Genomic DNA, 21,259 nt, shown 5'->3' on the forward strand with positions numbered 1-21,259 from the left:
CCTCTGGTATTTAACCACTCAAATGGGCCATTCTCTAGAGCCCGGCAGGACAAATTGGCCGGCCTGGAAGTCTTTGAGAGTCAGTCCAGCGCAAGGAGAAAAGAACAGGCCTGAAACACAAGGAACAGGCCCATAAAAATTCATCACTTTGACCTGGCTGACCTTCCAGCACTGGGGGTTTAGACACACCCAGAGAAACACACACACACACACACACACACACACACACACACACACACACACACACACACACACACACTCACATATACACACTCACTCTAACACACACACACAGATACGTTTCAAACTCTAGTGTGCTAGACAGCATTAAGGCATCTTATAAGACACTTAATTTAGTGGCAGTACATCACAACAAATCTTGTTACTTATGTATGGAAACTTGTTCCTGCAACGGAAATAAATAAAAAAAGTAATTGTGACTTTTCTCACAGTTGCAAGTTATAAAATGTGCATCTCACAATCCAGATTTTTTGTTTCTGTCACTGAATTAAAACTTAAATGTAGCTGCGACTTTTTATCTCAAAATTCAAAAGAAAACTGGTCCTTGCAATTCCAAATTTATATCTCACAATTAAATTTTTTTCTCTCACAATTGTGAGAGACTCAAGTTCTAAAGTCTGAATTGTGAGATATAAATTCCCTATTCTGAGTAAAAACAAAAAATCAGATTTGTGAGATAAAAAAAACTTACGAGAAATACGAGAAAAAAGTCAGAATTGTGAAATAATAATAAAAAAAACTCCATTCCTTTTTAATTTTATTCCATGGCAGAAACATGTTTTCATATACTTCTGAGTATTTCTGTCTCATTATCCAGTTAAATAATATCTAATAACCCTTAAAACCACATAAGCAACAATTTGTAAGATATTCAGACTAGTTTTCAGTGATTGTTTAATACAAGTGTATTCTGTCCGATTGATTCTTTCACTTTTAAGTTAAAAACATGTGAAAGTCATATTAGACCTGTATTAAAGGCACAATCACTAAAAACTATAATGAATATCACATTTAGTGTTGTTACTCTAGTTTTAACGATTATTAGATATTTAAACCAGAAAAATATTCCATAAAAACAGATTTTGTTGCTATGTACTGCCTAGTTCGCTGCAGACAGTGATGTTCTTCCTTAGTGTTTCTGTCTTGTTTTCCAGCACAAATATCTAAACTTTCTTAAATCAAGATACTGGAAAAGAAAAATGACTGAAGATATTAGTTTCTGAGAAAATAATCAAAATGTAGTGACTTCATGCTTAAAACAAAAACAAATATCTGCTAATGGAGTCAAAAAAAAAAAAAAAAAATCATACTGTTTCCCCTTTGAATTAAGGTTATTTTTCTGACTCCATTGGCAGATATTTTGTTCTTGTTTTAAACATAAACTCACTTCATTTTGAGACATTTTTCATAAAACAAGACTTAATATCTTCAGTCATTTTTCTTTTCCAGTAAATGAATCTTGATTTAAGAATTTTTAGATATTTGTGCTGGAAAACAAGACAGAAAACACTGAGGAAGAACATCCTTTTTTGCAAAGAAAATAGAGAAAAAAACTTATTAGTGAGGGTCCATTTGTGTGTGGATGTTGACTTATAAGACAGCAGACAGTGAAGCAGCTCATATCAGCTACAAAGATCTGATCATTATTGACAATAAATCTATTCAAAGATGAATACGAATTTGAATAGAGGTCCCGCCCCTTCCACACACACACACACACACACACACATTTGTTTTTGTGAATTGTGGGGACATTCCATAGGCGTAATGGTTTTATACTGTACAAACTGTATTTTCTCTCCCCCTACACTACCCCTACCCCTAAACCTACCCATCACAGGAAACTGTGCACACTTTTACTTTCTCACAAAAACTCATTCTGTATGATTTATAAGCCTTTTGAAAAGTGGGGACATGAGGTAAAGTCACCCTCTCCTTGTAATACCTCTGTCATACCCATGTCATTATACAAATTTGTGTCCTGATATGTCACAAAAATGCGCTCACACACACACACACACACACACACACACACACACACACACACACACACACACACACACACACACACACACACACACACACACACACACACACACACACACACACACACACACACACACACAATAGCTAAAGAAAAGGCTTCTTGACAGGACAGAGTGAGCAGATGCTTCATTGTGAGTGTGTGCTGTGTTAGTAATGGGTGTGTGTGTTCACTGGTTTAAGTGAGTTAAGGGATTCATTGTTTTACACATTCATCCACCTGTACACACACACACACACACACTCCTGCTGTTCATGCAGATCTCTGAAACCAGGCAGCACAGATGGTCAACAAACTGGTTAATGTCTGTTCAACCAAACCACCAGCGCTCAATGAATGAAGATCTCAAAATCATGTGACCTTGCTGAATTTACATCATCTAAAATACGTTCACATTGCAGCTGAATGAGGAAATCTGATTGTTCGTCATGGGATGCATCTTAATCCCAGTAAATCTGAGAACGTTCAGCAGCGATGTGTTACGCTACTTCTGTTTTACTAATATCAAGTAGAATTGATTGCTGTGAAATTATACATTTCATGTATTATATCTAACATCCGATGCCATTTAATCTGAATTAAATGACTTTTTACATATTGCAATGATTTTAAATGTTTATATTGCGGTTTTATCCCTGAAAAGAGACAGTGATGACCAAGTTTGAAATTAATACCCAACAAATGTGGGTGAAAATAAACCCTGTGGTGAGTTACACATACCAACTTACTAGCCAGTTTGGAGAATCATGATTCATTAATTCATGTTCTCCAACAAAAGCAAAACAAAGCATAACGGGTGAGAAGCACCACATCTTTAAAACTATTGTCTTTAATTTATTTTATTTTTTTTAAGTTAAAAAAAAAATGGATAGTCCACTTTAGACATTCTACTGTTATAAGTATATTTGCAACTACAAGTCAACTTATTTTACTAACTTGAACCTGACAGTCTACTAATACTCTAGTGAGAGCGAAGCCCCGTTCACACCGCCAGCGACAAGCAGCGGTGATCCATGATGCATGGAAAAGAAACTGTCGGCAGTCTTGTGAGTTTGATACATACATTTTGTGTAGACCTTTGATATGATGCTGTGAGCAGTTCAGCACTGCTGCAGTTCATATTACAGTTTCCCCTGCAATGTGTTGATTATTAGGGACAAGAAAATTGATTTTTTGTGAAATTCGAATGACGTTTTAATACAGTATGACAGTATGAGTGTTTAATCAGTTGGTTAATCTAGTTAATGATTTAATGCATCATTTGTGATTGCATTTTCTATAGATATGATCAGACATGCAGTCTACCAATGATATTAGAGCGACAGCACTAGGAACGCCCACAAGTGACTTCACAGTACAGAGACTAGCGACATGCAGCGAAAAAGTCGCTGGAGGTGTGAACGGGGCTTTAGTTGACATGTAGTTACAAAGTGGACCATCAAAATAAAGTGTAATCATAAGTAGAATAGGCAAGGCGTAGGACATACAGCGTAAGCTTTTTGAAGAATACAGAAAGCAGAAGCATGTGCAAGGCGATAATTTGTGTTTATAAAGCATATACAGTTGTATTTTTTTCAAAAATGACCAATCGTTTCACTAGATAAGACCCTTATTCCTCGTCTGGTGTCGTTTAAAGTCCTTTGAAGCTGCACTGAAAATGTAATTTTGACCTTCAACTGTCTGGAGGCCATTGAAGTCCACTATGTGGAGAATAATCCTGGAATGTTTTCATCAAAAACCTTCATTTCTTTTCGGCTGAAGAAAGAAGGACATGAACATCTTGGATGACATGGGGGTGAGTAAATTATCAGGAAAAGTTTATTTGAAAGTGGACTAATCCTGAAGTGGCTATGTCATTTATGGTTCATAATCTGGTTTATTCCTGGTATTTTTGCTTTGGCTAGTAGAACTTCTGAATGGACTGTAACTTAAGGTTGAAACCAAATTGGTCTTCAAATGCTGGTGATGACTATAAACTAAAATGTGTTGTTCTCACTTGAAGTCTGAAGTGTATACAGACACGCTTTCACATTAACGGAGAATCCAAAGCCTCCACAGATGATCCGACACACGCTTCTCTCGCTCAGGCTCAAATCACTCCATGGGTCAATTAAGCAGAGATTAGCGCTTTCCTTTTAACGAGTGTCTGAGCAGAGTTCATTACCGACAATCAATGAAGTTCAACAAGCAACAATTAATTAGACGCTACTGCGACCGACAGACTCTCAGTACGACCACAAAATCAACACATTGATGCTTCGCTTTAAACACGTGCTAAAATGAAACAAATAAAATCACAGTTAGTCTAGCGTTTGACACATTCATACAACACAGTCAAACTGAAGAGAAGTGAAGCACACTTGATCGTCAAACTATCTGTGAGATAGAAAGATTGAGCAAAGAACAAGCCTGAATAAACTTTCATTCTTCACAGAACACCTTTTTTAGCCTATTCAATGAAAGTCATGTTGCTCTTCAAAACATCATACAGGTTTCACTGTAAAAAGCAAAAAAAACAAAAAAAAAAACAAGAAACAAGAACAAATATCTGCCAATGGAGTCAGAAATATAATCTTGTTTTCCCTTTAAATTAAGATATATTTTTTTACCCCTTTGGTAGATATTTGTTCTTGCTTTAAGCGTAAAGTCACTTCAATTTTGTGCTACAATTTGCTACATTTGGCTTCTCCAGTAAATGTATCTTGATTTAGGAATGTTCAGATATCTGCATTGGAAAAGACAAAAGTAAGAATATTATTTTTGCATTGCTGAATGACATGATGGTGAATAAATAATGACAGAATGATCATTTTTGGGTGAACTAAACTTTTGAGACTAAACAAGATTTTAAATGATTCGTAAATACCTGTTTTACTCAGAATCATATGAGGAAAAAGGCAAAGGAAAAAGTACTATCTAATCAATAATTTACAAAGATAAGAGTCAGTAGATCAATCTGAAGCACTCAGTGACACTCAGAGAACTCTTAATCATGTAAAGAGCTGCGTTCGTTCATTAGAGAGTTTCTACAGAGAAAACATACAGTGCTTGAGCTGAAGTGTGTCTCAGTGAGATGAAGCTCTCTGACCGACTGTGTTTTTATGATGCTGCTTTTCTGTGTTACAGTTTGAAAGGCGCCGCTACAATAGACCAGAAAACAATGACCGATGCTTCATTCACACTAACAGCCTTTAATTTATCTGCAGCATTTCACTGAAATGATCCGCCTCCTTCCACCAAGAGTGATCCAGGACGGGGGTGGAGAGAGAGACAGAGAGAGATTTGAGTGAATCTCATGAAAATAAGTCCTGGTCACATTTTACCCAAAAAGCAAATGAAAAAAAGGAGAAAAATGGGTATTTATTAGGGGTGTGACGAGATCTCTTCAAGGTGAAAAGCTGTCTCGTGATATTGGCATGACAGAGTGTGATGGTGAAATTACGATAGGATATGCCTCTGCTACATTTACATTACGCCTCCACTGTTGTTTTGCTTTTTATAGACATAAAAACCAGTTGGATAACAGTCGCTTCTATCCCATTCAGCTCATCAAACACGAGCTACAGAGTCGTAGTGCAGCAGAAATCAGAGTTCACTGATCACGTTACAAGAGTAAGTGACGAGATGACTGACAAGACCATGGCAAAGGGATTCGTTCCAGAACAGATCCTGACAAATGTCTTATCTTGTAGAATGATAACTGTAAAAGAAATACTGTGTAAAAATCGTGTCTCGTGAAATCAATCTCATAAATCATTACCATTGGTCACCCTTTACTTCTGTGGGTTTTGCAAATATTTAACCAATGAAAAGTATTAAAAAGAGCTTGTGACTAAAGCTCATAACTCCATTGGATCCTCAAGCTGTCGGTCAAACCTCATAACTCCATCCGCCTCTATCATGAATGAAGTGCCACACACAGTTTGGAGAGTCTCTGCTTGTTTGCAATGCAAGGATAAATAAAGAACTGGTTGTTTGAATAAGTACAGCATTTTTTTACTCAAGAAACACTATATATACACTGTCCAGCCAAAAAAAAAAAAAACAGTAAAATACAGTGACTTTTTTTTTGGGCCAGGCAATGTATCCTGTTCGGCTTCCTGCTTTTTTGGTGTCTATGGATGGATCATTGCATGTTATATGTTTGGCAAGAGTTATTTTAACCCTAAAAGATGGAGTGTGCAGAGAATGAAAATAAATGTTATGATGTTGTTTCCAATTTTAGTCAAGATCTTGTATTGACAATGCAAGAGGTGAGCGCTCTGTAAAGTCTCCTCCAGCACATCCCAAAGACTTAAGGCTGATTTACACTTCTGCGTCAAGTGTACGGTGTAGCTACGGCATAGGCTGTGTGTAGCACGTGTAGCCTATGACGTAGCCTGATGTGCACCTCTTCAAAAATGTAACAACGCGTCAATTCTATGCAAACCGCAAGTGCTGTGATTGGTCTGCTAGAACCCCTCCCTCAGGTCAAATAACTGGCGCGGAGCAATCAGAGAAGAGCGAGTGCTTTCAACTTCCATAGGAATGAAAAACACTGTTTCAGGGGACACATTCAGTCAAAGTGCAACAGAAGTCTTACCTATTTGCCGCTTCTCTGCCGCTTCTATTTGTAAGCTTCTCTGACAACGTACATGACAAGCTTCTTCTTTGGCTTTTGCCTTGATACTCAACACGACTGCAGACACTGCCTACAAGTGGTCTGCATGCACGTCGACGGAGACAACGACGCCGAAGTATAAATGAAAACAGACACATAGCCTACGGCACAGAGGCTCTGGTGTAGGTCCGACGCAGAAGTATAAATCAGCCTTTACAGTGAGGTTAAGGTCAGGACTCAAGAGGTGCCAATTCATGTGTGAAAATGATTCTTCATGCTCTCTGAAACATTCTTTTAACTCTGATGAATACTGGGATTGTCATCTGGGAATATGATCATGATACATCCCCTGACATGGTTGTTTAAGAAATGAAAAGCTACACAGTCAATCGGTTAAAAGAACCGTTGCCAAACATATAGCATGCTTGAAACAAAATAATTACAGTAATATATATATATCTCAGTGGCGTGCAGTGGTGTTCTGGCACATTTTTTTTATGAATCAATGTAAATTAATGTGCATTACTCTTAACGCTGACACCTCTTCCTTGTTAAATGAACATTACTTTACAGTACTTCAAAAACAGAAAAAAAGAAACCAAACACAATTCTATTTTGTAATTTTACATTAACAATGTAATGTTCTATTTATCAAAACCAAGTCATCTCATCAAGTTAGTGTTTTAAGCATTTCTACATTCATTCCAAAATAATAACTAAAGGCAATAATAATTTAAACAATATATTTTATTAGTATATTGCGGTTTTTCTTTTTAATTGTCAACCTAGGATATTTTGGATCATCAGTCATGCTCCATTAACACCGTCTGTCACAGACACAAATTGTATTTTTAATTTCACCAAACTGATTGCACTAAAAACCCAGCAGTCATCATGCTTTAAGTCCATTTCAAGTTTGATTTTGACGTGACAAAGCAGTGATATCTAACTGTGATCTGTTTACTTACTTCTCAATTAGTCTTCCGATTGACGGCATCATTTGTTCAGTTAAACCTACGCGCGGAACGCACACGTCAACAAGAGGCGGGATTTATCACAATCATATCCAATCATAACCAATTTCATCCAATCATAGTGCGATGGAGACATTGCCTCCTCTCACGTGACTTTCCCCCATTCATTCTCAATTACCCCCCATAAAACCCACCGCACGCCGGGGGTCTGATGATTTTCTATGGTTTTGTATGGGAGCAAAGGGAGGCCTGACTCCATAGACTGTAAAGCATGACTCCTGCTGTAACTTTACCTGCGGTTGTCGCTGTTGGGCAGTGTTCCTTAAGAAATACGCGTGACTTGCGCTCTTTTTAATGTCATAATTTGTACTATTTGTGTTGTTTTATATGTAATATGGATTATTTTCTCATTCTATTTTTTTGAGGAGGCACTGCCTCCACTGCCTACTCGGAGGAAACGCCCCTGATATATATGTATATATATATATATGTGCATACACACACACACACACACACACACATAAGGCTAATGTTTTATGCATTTGAGGAGTGGAGAAGAGTGTTTTAGTCTAGCATTCGTCGAGTCACAGCCAGAACTGTCTCAAATGACAGAAAAAACTGAGCACCAACATATAGCTACAGTAAACTTAATAATCTGTACGTTAATGAAATCTGCCTCAGATGTGGCCATTCTCATGTGTGTGTTTTTTTTTTTGGAATTACAGCAATGAGAATTCAATGTTTTTGCATTGCAGATATTCAGAGTTTGGGGGTCAAATGTAAAATGTGTTTAATTTTTTTCAACTAGGCTTCATTTTCTTGATGCAAAATATAATTTCTTATTCGGTCCTGATGATTTTGAGGTGGAATATGACCAGAACATTTTCTTTTGTCAGAAAAAAGCGAGAACAAAGTGCTTGAGGGTGATTCAGACAGACGGGTGTTTATGGTGATGTTAGCTGGAGTCCCGCTCTGGTTTTCTGGGTGGGCTTTGTCATCCAGTTTTGACCAATTTTTCATGGCCGTCCCTCTAGCTGTGACCCCTTTATGAAGCTGACAGGCCAGAGCTGAGAAACATGCTGTCGCTCTGATAGCATGAAATCAGGAACAAAAGACTCCCAGGAAGAGGGGCGACGTGTCGCAGGAAGACACGCTGAGCAGAGCCGCTCTCTCTCAGCTGGTGAAGCTCTATCAGCACATTCTGTGGCTAAATGTTCATAAACACAGAAAATAATTTCAACTCGGCCCTTGGTTTGTTACTTTATAGCAAAAACCACATTTACAGTAACACACTCACAAAGGAAATGAACAAGCAGTGTTTCAGAGGGTTTAACAGCAGAAATGTGAAGCCTTGTTGAAGACAACCTATTCTGCTGTCTTTAGTGTGTAATGTTGAGCATGAAAAATGTTTCAAAAGTCCCTCCAACGGGAGTTATTCTCTATATCAGTGTCACTGTTTCTGAACTTCCTGAAACGCCTCCATTATAGTCTTGAGTTTTCTTCCGGGAACGAACACGTCACAATATTCCTAATTTAAATAATTCCTGCCCACGGCATATGCAGAATAACGGAGCGGGGCCTGGTTGAGTTAGTAGTGTGTTGAAACTGGCGGTTATGGTAAGGGGCGGGACATTTCCCAAATACGCTCGAAATTGAAGGCTATATGCTGTTAAAGCATTTACATGAATTATTAAGAAAACATTCTTTAAGATGTAAAGTTGGTTATATGTTACACATTATAAAAACATCAAGACAGCATTTGTCAAAGACAATGATCTAGAACGTTTACATCTATCAACAATTAAAAAAACAGCACAGAAGGGATACATTTCTGAGGATATTAATGGACACTAATGCTGTTGATAGAGCTGAACTACATTGTTGTAAATAAAGATTATTGAAGTATGTTTTAAAAAAGAAAATCCTATTTTGGTTTTTCAACCTTAGAATTTCACTTTTAAGTGTTGCTTGCCATTTCTTTGCAATTGTTTGTGAAATTTACTAGTTATTTTCTACACCAAATGTTTTTAAACTCATTCCCTCCCTGTCTCTCTCTCTCTTTTTGCACACAGACAGATGTTGATGTTTTTGCATCTTCTTCAGCCTCATGAAACATGAAGTAAATATTGGTTTCATCCGGCTCTAAAACAAAAGCCCGGCCTCTTCCTCCGAGGATCAGCTGATACAGATAAATCACATGAGGAATTAAAGACGAGAGGCCATGAATCCTCAATGTGCCACTTAATGGCTCTCTTAAATATGATGGGCGAGCAGCAGGACGCTTGTGAACGAGGGGCCGGCCGTGTTTAATGTCAGTCAGAGAGAGGAGCCCAAATGCCAGCGCTGACATGAGCTCCAGCACAATGAAACACGGACAACAGGGAATAGAAAACATCCCGGCGGATCAGAGCTGCTGAACAGCTTCATAGGATTAATGTTACGAGACATGTGAAACAAAGGCCTGACGACAACAACTCTGATGCAACTACATGTCGCAACAGTATAAAACATCAGCAAAATAAACTAAATAAAAAAAATAATAAGGTAGAGTGTAATGTAACGTACATTATGTAACATGTAAATGTGATGCTGCTAAAAAAATAAAACATATATAATATATAACGTACAACAAATTAAAATATAAAATAATATATAATAAAAATGTATAAAATAAAGAATAAAATACAAAATAAACAAAATAAAATATAAAATAAAAAAAATTCAATATACAAAGTAAAATAAAAAAATAATTCAACATAATATAAAAAAGTAAAATAAACTAATCTAAAACAAATTAAATAAAAATAATTAAAATAGAATAAATAGAATAAAATAAACAGAATAACAGTATAAAATAAAAAAGAAACTAAATGTTTGCACAAAAATGCATATAAAAAGAAAAAAGAAATGATGAGCTATTCAAACTTTAAAATAGATTAAAAATAAAATAAGATAAAAAGCAAAAAAAATCTAAAAATTAAATAAATATAATATAATATAATATAAAAAAGTAAAATGAAATAAAAATAAAAAAAGAATACAAAATAAATATAAGATAAAAGTAAAAACAAAACAAAAATATAAAACAAATAAACAATAAAATAAATATAAAATGAAAAAGTAAAAAAAAAATTATATAACAAAAAGGAAAGTAATAGAAGTAACAGAAATAATATGAGCCATTCAAACTTTGTATATCAGAAGCTGTATCATCTCAAAAATGAGCTCTGAATATCCACCAACTGGAGTGTGGTGCACAAGGAGACACTAGAAGGACACTCCTGACAGACACTCTGAATGGATTCATGATGCCGTAAGGGCAGATCTCTAGACTCCGTCCCTGTGATGTCTGTGCCAGGCGAAGCCCTCGCTCCCGTCGCTGGCGTTCCCGCTCCAGCTGTGCCAACATCAGCCCCAGGGACGCGACACAATGGGCCGAGGCCTTACGGAGCGCGCTCAAACGGCCTGTTGTTAATGAGGCTGTGAGAGGAACAGCCTGTGGCTGTTCTTCATTCTCTCTGTTTTAATTAGGCTCTGATTAAAGGCATGTCGCTCACTCGCGATGTGTGACGCTCTTTGTTAGCGCTTTTAAAAACACGCGGGAGGGACAGAAGGAGAAAAGAGGTGTTTGTCCATACAACGAGGCCATCAGAGATCATGTGGGTTTATCTGGACCAAAACACTGAACGATGAGGCTTATTGTGGTGAAGAAATGAACACATCATTACGTAACTCTTCCTGATGAACTACAGCACAAACAATGACAGAAAACAACAAGAAACACAAACAAAACACTAACGGTCCAAAATTGGGGTTGGTAAGATTTGTTCATGTTTTAAAAAGAAAAGTCTGCATTTATTTGATCAAAAATACAGTAAAAAATGATTATATCCATCCATCCGTCCATCTGTCTATACATCTATCCATCCATTCATCCGTCCGTCCGTTTATACATCTATCCGTCCATCCATCAGTCCGTCTGTCTATCCATTTATTCGTCTATCTGTTCATACATACATCCATTCATCTATCCATCTACCCGTCCATCCGTCTATCCATCCATCAGTTTATTCGTCCATCCATCCATGGATTCGTCAGTCCGTCCGTCCGTCCATCTATCAGTCTATTCGTCTATCTGTCCATACATCCATCCGTCCACCCATCCATTTATTCGTCCATCCATTTACTGTCCCTCTATCGATCCATCCATCAGTCTATTCGTCTATCTGTCCATCCATCCATCTGTCCATCCATCCATCGTTTATTCGTCTGTTTATTCATCTATCTATCCATCCATACATCCATCCATTCGTCTGTCCATCTGTCCATCTGTCTATCCGTCCATGGATCCATCCATTCCATCTTTTTATTCATCCATCCATCTTTCCATTCCTCCATCCATGCTTTCATTCATCCATTCCTCTATCCATCTATCCATCTATCTATCCATCTATCCATCTATCCATCTATCTGTCCGTCCATCCATCCATCCATCCATCCATCCTCTATTTATCCATCTATGGTGACACCACCAAAGTACTTTTCTGTAAGGGATATATGTGGTATATTCTCCTCTGAAGTGAATTATTTTAATCAATTTATACTCAAGTCATTTGGTTAATTTTGATACAAAAGAGCAATTACAGCAGGCCGTGTGAGTTTATAGTGTGCGCCGTGAGCCGTTCCCTTCTGACGCTGTTGGATCGACATCAGATGTGTGTAAACACGCAGATGTGTTTGCTTGTGTGTGAATATACACTTGTGCGTGTGTGTATTTTCATGGTTGGTTAGACAGCGGCCGTCAGGGTCTCTCTATCTGTCCCATGAAACGGAGGACCACTGACTAATGGATGGATGTGTCCCAAAATTAATTAGCCTGACTAATGTAGTGTGTACTTAATGCCACTGCTGCCTTTGATTTATGATGGGCCAAATGCACAAACACTGTATGAAATGGAGCTTTATTGTGTAAGAATGAATTGACACACACACACACACACACACGCAGACGGCTGCAAGGTCTCTATCCACCACAGATTCTGCCATGTGTGCATGTACACAAGCGCATATGGACAAACACGCAAGCCAGCACGTGCACGCGCACACACACACACACACACAGGTTTGTTTTGCTATCTTAGTGAGGACATTTCAAAGACGTAATGGTTTTTATACTGTACAAACTGTACATTCTGTCCCCTTACACTAACCCTACACCTAAACCTACCCATCACAGGAAACTGTCTGCATTTTTACATTTTTAATAAAACATTGTTTAGTATGTTTTTAAAGCTATTTTAAATACGAGGACTCATGAAATGTCTTCATAAAACATGTTTGCATCATAATACCAGTGTATTACCCATGTCATTATACAAATTGGTGTCCTCATAAATCATGAAAACAAGCACACCAAACACACACACACCTACCTAGCATAGCATAACGGCAAATGTGATCAAGAAAATCTGATCAAGAAAGTGTCATAATTAACACAGATAACCTAAACATGAAACATAACATAAAAACAAACAACATAATATAAAATATAAAAACATAAAATGACAACATAACACAAAAAAACAAAATATAACATAAAAACAACATAACTACAAAACAACAAACCAAACAACAAAAAGATCAAATAAAAGATAAATAACATAAAACAAAACATGACAACAAAGCATAACACAAAACACAATAAATATCATAACATAAAACATCATTAAAAAAAACAAAAACAAAAAAAAAAAAAAAAAAAAACATACAACAACTACAGAAAACATAACATGCATTTCCAATTGTGGCTGATCACAGACGTCCTCGAAGCATAGCTTAGTTTTATAGTTTTTGTCTATTTCTGTGTAAAAACAAACTGATCTGACACTAACACATGGCCATCAATTAGAAAGCTCTTCAAATGTTGAAAAATGAAAGTTTTATGAGCCTCTGACTGCTCATTAATGAGCAGTTTACATCGCTCATTTACAGCGAGGGCTCGCTCGCGGCCCCACCTTTAATTTCATGCCGCTCGGCCCTCAGAAAGACAGAGGACAAAAGAAGAAGAGATTGATGTTTACATGCGCCGCCCCACACAGGAGCCCAGCGCCGCAGATAGGGGGCGTCGGAGCGAGCGTGTCCTCGTCCGCGCATGAACCCAGCGAATTCACTCCAATTAAAACCAGCACAAGTTATGTCACGGGCTCAGTAGATCAAGTCAGTAATTAACCCCCCCGTCGGCCCCTATCAATCCTGAGATTGGAACGGCCGCCATTTTCCCACAAATTAAATTTACATTCTATTAAGTTTAATTAGGAGGGATTTTAAATATACTAGAGTCCCGGCGCACGGCCACGCCGCTGTCACTACACAAACTGATTCACTACAGGCAGAGCCCTGAGGTCCCGTCCCATCCCAGCATGCACCTCTGCCACAGCGGGGTCGAACGGAGCCCACGGCACACAGGTGGTCACCTCACATCTCTCTCACATATATACAGTCTCCCTGTGTCACGGATTTCATCATGTTCTGATACCTTCACGTCATTTTCTCTGATTAGTTCAATTAGAGACACTAAAATATGTATCCTGAGACTCTATGACCTTCAATTCAACCTTGTTAAAAGAAAATACACTGCAAAAAAAATAATAATAATAATAATTTTCTTGTTAAAACATCTGTAATTAGTACCAAGTACCAATTTATGCATTATATCTTTAAGTATGTACTGTATAAAATGTCTTCAATTATAAAAAAGTATACATAAATAACTATCTTAAAGTAAACTAGTATAAATAGATAAACATATACGTAAATATATTTTAGATATAAATTTATACTATTTTATGTTTAAAAAGATATTTTAACTATATTTTTATTTTTACTTTTTAATAATTAAATACATTTTATACTTAAAATATTTTTAAGCATATGTAGAACCTTTAAGTATAAGACATCTTTATAAAAAAGTATGAATAAATATATACTTAAACTATCTTTAAGTGTAAACTAGTATAAAAATATAAATATGAAAATATGAAATAAATATTTATATACTTTCAATTTTTTTAGGTAAATATTTATACAACGTCATACTTAAAGATGTTTTACACTTAACAGTCCTTAATTAAATACGTTTTAAGTATAAAATATCTTTATAAAAAAGCATAAATAAATAAATATATACTTAAAATATCCAAGTATAAATATATACTTAAATATATATATTTAAGTACATATAGTGTCTTTAAGTGTATATGTTTTATACACTAAATATTTTTTAAAAAAGGTATTAATAAATAAATGTAAAATATCTAAGTGTAAACTAGTATGAACAAATATATATTTAAAATCTCTTTAATTATAAACAAGTTAAAAACTTTAAAAGTTTGAAAAAAATTTGAATAAAACTTGTGAAAGAATTAGTCAGTGCTGTCAGGCAAAATACACAATCATTAACGAATGCTTCATCAGATGCACATTTGAATAAACTGGTGTGAATAAGCGTGTCTGTGTGCACTAGTGTAAATCAATCTCTAGTTAAACTGCAGGAAAAAAAAAAAAAAAAAATCAATGCAGCGGCGCAATCTGAGCCGAGCTCGGACCGAACACTAATTGTGCGGCTGACATTAATTGTCATTAAAGTGTTGAACTAGTTCCTCACTGCCAGACCAACACACACACACACATACAAATACACACTCAAGGCTACCTTGTTTATGTGCACACTTTACTGCACACACACACATCTCTAAATCATATGTCTATAAGAGCAGTGGATCTATTTTAACGAGTGCTGGCAAGTGGTGACATCATACAGGCGGCTGCATGCGAGCGCCAGCCTTCAGGAACAGGTAAAACAACTCACATAAACCAGATTTTACTAGTCCAGAGTTTATTTGTGTGTGTGTGTGTGTGTGTTTGTGTGTGTGTGTGTGTGTGTGTGTGTGAGTATTCAGAGGTTACATCCACTGACCTCACGCGCACACACACACACACAGTCAGCATCTCAATTATCCTTCAGCAGGTAATGAATTGTACTTTAGCGTTTCCGTCAGGAACAGCACATAAACCCAGAATGCCCCATGGGAAAAAGGGTTTCAAAATTAAACACCCTATTAAATGAAATAAACTATTATTTACATTAAACTCAAAGTGCATTTTTACAGATGCACAAACTGAAAGCATTAATCCAGCAGATGATATGTTTATTAGACACTGGCCTTAACTGAACCTCAAGGTCAGAAAAAACTCTGCAATCAGGATCACAGAAAAAAATATTTATTTAATTAAATAAAATGTAATTTAAATATTTCATTATTATATTAAAATACTATTAAATTACATACTAATATTAAATATATTACTTAAATACAATAAAATTGTAATATATTATAATACTATTTTATTGTATTTAATCATTTTTAAAATAATTTCTATTATTATTTGTAATAAATGTCATTAGTGATGGATGGATGGATGGATGGATGGATGGATGGATGGATGGATGGATGGATGGATGGATGGATGGATGGATGGATGGATGGATGGATGGATGGATGGATGGATGGATGGATGGATGGAACCACAGAATGATGCAATAATAGAACGATAGAACGATAGATAGAACGATAGATAAATAAATAGAACGATAGATAGAACGATAGATAGAACGATAGATAGAACGATAGATAGATAGATAGATAGATAGATAGATAGATAGATAGATAGATAGAACGATAGATAGATAGATAGATAGATAGATAGATAGATAGATAGATAGATAGAACGAACAAACAAACGAACAAGTGAACAATAGATAGAAAGAGAGAACGAGTGTGCAAACGAACGAACAAACGATAGAACCATAGAACGACAGAACGATACATACATCCATAGAACAATATAGATAGATAGATAGATAGATAGATAGATAGATAGATAGATAGATAGATAGATAAATAGATAGATAGATAGATAGGTAGGTAGGTAGATAGATAGATAGATAGATAGATAAATAGATAGATAGATAGATAGATAGATAGATAGATAGATAGATAGATAGATAGATAGATAGATAGATAGATAGATAGATAGATAGATAGATAGATAGATAGATAGATGGAACGAACAAACAAACGAACAAGCGAACAATAGATAGAAAGAGAGAACAAGTGAGCAAACGAACGAACAAACGATAGAACCATAGAATGACAGAACGATACATACATCCATAGAACAATATAGATAGATAGATAGATAGATAGATAGATAGATAGATAGATAGATAGATAGATAGATAGATAGATAGATAGATAGATAGATGGAACGAACAAACAAACGAACAAGCGAACAATAGATAGAAAGAGAGAACAAGTGAGCAAACGAACGAACAAACGATAGAACCATAGAACGACAGAACGATACATACATCCATAGAACAATATAGATAGATAGATAGATAACTAGATAGATAGATAGGTAGAACGATAGATAGATAGATAGATAGATAGATAGATAGATAGATAGATAGATAGATAGATAGATAGATAGATAGATAGATAGATAGATAGATAGATAGATAGATAGATAGATAGATAGATAGATAGATAGATAGATAGATAGAATGATAGAACGAACAACAGAACGAACGAACAAAATTGTAAATTTTATACTATATCAAACATATAAAGATTATACAAAAAAACTTGATGCACAGATACACACTAATCAAACTATTGAAAAAGTCCTATGTCATGTGACGTGCTGAATGCTGAAGGTTTGGAAGTCTGATCATCGAGGCTCTTTTCAGAGCCACACCACACAGGATGAAACCCGTCCTGCATCATTAGAGCTCAAGCAGCAATTCAGCAGCACAACAATTCAACGAGCACCTCCTTCCTGTCACCCCCAACCAACAACACACAGGACCTGAGTGAGAACAATGAGCCGCGTCTCACACACAGGAGGATTCAGCGCGGTTCTGCTGAGGTGGTTTACGGCCCTCAGATATACGACTCATTAGGGTCCTCAGGGGCCCAGCTGTGTTTGCCGAGCGGCCCTCCACGAGCATTGTTATGTGAGGAGGCTTTTCTCTGGCCTCTCACTCACACTCACACTCATTGTGTGCTAATGATGCCTTTTAAAACACAACTCAGAGCGTGAGGACCCTTCAGCGGGGTCTGTGAGGACATGAGATACGCAACACACTCTCATTATCATCTAAAGATAGCATGTGAAACATATTACTCAATTCATAGTTTTCATGTGACGTCACGCCCTTATAGGAGGGCTTTCCTCCATTGGCCACCTGTCAATTTTAACAAGTTTGTACTGAGTACTAATGTGATAAGACAGTGATATTAAAAGACTAAATTCAAAACACAGCTTATTGATGATGCATACTATATACAGGCGAGCAGATGAATCAGAATATAAGTGCAATGCACAGTTTCTCGTTAAGTGTTTTCGCAGGTTGCATTCATCTGCTCACCTGTATATAGTATACATCATCTATACAGCATTTACTGAATTAGATCTTTAATTATCACTGTTTTAATACATTAAGGCACTTTCTAAGTGTAGAATGTCCCACTGTTTTTAGTGATCGAAATACTGCAGCAGGTGCTATATATCGATCAAGAGTGCAAAACTTGCATTTTGCTCACATATTTTGTTTTAATTCTGTTGAGAGGTGATTTGAAGTGTTTATAATTTTTTTTAAGTATTTTTAAATAATCTATATTGTTTTTAAATATATATTTTTAAAACTTTTAATATTTATTTAAATAATCTATTTCATTAGCATTGCAAAACACTTGTCACAATATAAAATGTATATATACACACATATATATAATCACACACACACATATATATACACATACATATATATATATATATATATATATATATACACATACATACATATATATATATATATATATACACATACATACATATATATATATATATATATACACATATATATATATATATATATATATATATATATATATATATATATATATATATATATATATATATATATATATATATATATATATATATATATATATATATATATATATATATATATATAAAGATAATGTATTATTAGAATAAAATGGCAAACACTGATCTCATTTAAGTGCAAAAAAAATACTATATCATAAACAAAGATTCTAAACTTTCCAGTTTGGAAAAAAAAAATAGAATATAGACAATATATATATACAATATATACAGAGAATATATACAATATATATATTATATTTAAAAGGTTTTATTTTTTGCAAGATAATATAATATTAGAATAAAATGCAAACACTCTGATTTCATTTAAGTGCAGAAAAATACTTTATCGTAAATAAAGATTCAAACTCCAAACTTTCCAGTTTGCGTTCAAATTCAACTTGTCATTTCATTTTCATTCATACAGTGTTACAAATCAAGCTGCACCTTCTAGAGATGTGAAACAACAACACGGATGAATGATTTTCTAAAGAAAGTATGTGAAACACAATGCAATAGTAAAAGTTTCAAATAGTAGCATGCAACCAGTGTTGTCACATGACCTCAGTACAGGCATGTTATTTTGTGTCAAAATGTTTTAACTTGTAAGTCAAGGTGATGTTTTTTTTTAGCACAATGCATTGTGGGACACAATTTATTTTAGGGTACTCAAGTGGTGTGTTCAGTTGCACATTTCAGCAAATGCAGTAGGTCACACAAGTATCCTATATGCTACACTTCAAAGATAATATGAGCAGTATGGTAGTAATCAACAGCGCTGTCACATGACTTCACATGCATGTTCAATTATCTTGGAAATAAAAACTTTTTAACTCTTAAAAGTAAATGTTGTACAGTGTGTTCTGTTGCACGTTTTAGCAAATTTAGTGGGTCACATATTTCGGTATACTTCTAAAAGTATGATAGAACACTGTTGTGAACACGGCCAGAGTATGAGAGACCGTTTCATGCTTGTGTGAGACACTGTGAGTGTTTGACTGACCTCAATGACCTGCTTGGAGTCCAACCTGAAGTTAAAGTCACCGAAGACGAAATACGGCAGTCGCTCGAACCGCTGATCCGTGATCCTGCAGAGAGATTGAGACACACACAGAGTCAGACATGATCTGTACAGCAGCCCCACCTAGTGGACGAGTGTGCGTGAGTGAGAGAATGACAGATGATTGACAGCTGATCGGCAGTGATGTTACACTGAATCACTAATGACAATGTTTCTGGGTCGTATTGCTCGAGTGCGTTTTCCGCTGCGCTCACTCTCAAATCCCACGGGACGATTCATGAAGTGCAGAACTCAAGAGGTCTCAGCAACGTCTCTCTGGCCGCTTAAAAAAATGCACCTTAAACGAGGGATAATTAACTCCCCATAGCAAATAATTTACTTGAGAGAGTGATGAAGAATTAGAGCTGGAGTGTATGTGTGTGGATTAATGGAAAGAGGATGCTAGGCCGGCTAATCGCCGGGATAAATCTCAGCTCACTCCCAACACCTAATAACAATGTATTTATGGCCCCGTAAAAGAGAAGCCTCTCTGCCTGCGGCCACGCTCATAAAACACACACTTTTACATCTCTGAAGCTTCATTGGCACTCAAGCTCTCGGCACAACTCTCGGGATCAGCTCGACATGATCTCAAACGAGTAAAACAGAAATGATGAGATCTGATTTCTTCAGTCCTATCCGAGGCCTGCTCACAGTCACAACACACAAGCATTTCTAACCCTAACAACACAGTAACCATTCAGAACACGCTAGATAATATAGATGTCTTTACTACCTTTCTGGGCCTTGAAAGTGATCATTAAATTGCTGTCTATGGAGGGGTCAGAGAGCTCTCACATTTCATCAAAGTATCTTAATTTGTGTTCTGAAGATGAACGAAGGTCTTACGGGTGTGGAACGACATGAGGTTTACAGAGTTCAAAAATCGAGTTGGACATATGACAGTGTATTTTTGTGCCAAATACACTCCTTCAGGGTTCGTATAAGTTTTGTAACGTTTTTTTTGTGTGTGGCCCTGTATGACATCATAAAGGGCGGAATTCCTTGTATGGGCACTTCTCCCAGAAGAGAAACAATTAACTTTAGATCTTCACCAAGGGCAAGATGTAGAAGACTCTGTGAGACAGCAAGTCACTTCACTTTAGGGAGAAGATGACATCTCCCAACCACCAGTCACTACAGCCATAGGCTAGACTGGGATATTCACAGTTTTAAAGGTGCCATAGAACGTCTTTTCAAAAGATGTAATATAAGTCTAAGGTGTCCCCTGAATGTGTCTGTGAAGTTTTATTAATTTTTGGGGCATCATTAACTATGCACTGATTCAGGCTGCAGCCCCTTTAAATCAATCGCTCCCTGCCCTCCCGAGCTCTCGACTATGACTGCAGTTATACAGTGCATAAATAAGTTCACACAGCTAATATAACCCTCAAATGGATCTTTACAAGATGTTCGTCATTCATGCTGCTTGCATGCATCAATTCCTGTGAGTATAGTATTTATTTGGATGTTTACATTTGATTCTGAATGAGTTTGATAGTGCTCTGTGGCTAAAGCTAACATTACACACTGTTGGAGAGATTTAT

At 36.2% G+C, this 21,259-nt stretch overlaps 1 protein-coding gene across 2 annotated transcripts in view; it reads right to left on the reverse strand.

The window, feature by feature from the left end:
- inpp5a (inositol polyphosphate-5-phosphatase A) overlaps window positions 1–21,259 on the reverse strand; it is a 175,473-nt gene that overhangs the window by 30,996 nt on the left and 123,218 nt on the right. For both annotated transcript variants that reach the window (XM_067385695.1, XM_067385696.1), the window contains one exon: window positions 19,656–19,740. In XM_067385695.1, the coding sequence (XP_067241796.1) occupies window positions 19,656–19,740 (85 nt within the window). The remainder of the gene's footprint in view (window positions 1–19,655; window positions 19,741–21,259) is intronic.

This window comes from Chanodichthys erythropterus, chromosome 5 (assembly GCF_024489055.1).
Source record: "Chanodichthys erythropterus isolate Z2021 chromosome 5, ASM2448905v1, whole genome shotgun sequence".
Taxonomy (NCBI): Eukaryota; Metazoa; Chordata; class Actinopteri; order Cypriniformes; family Xenocyprididae; genus Chanodichthys; species Chanodichthys erythropterus.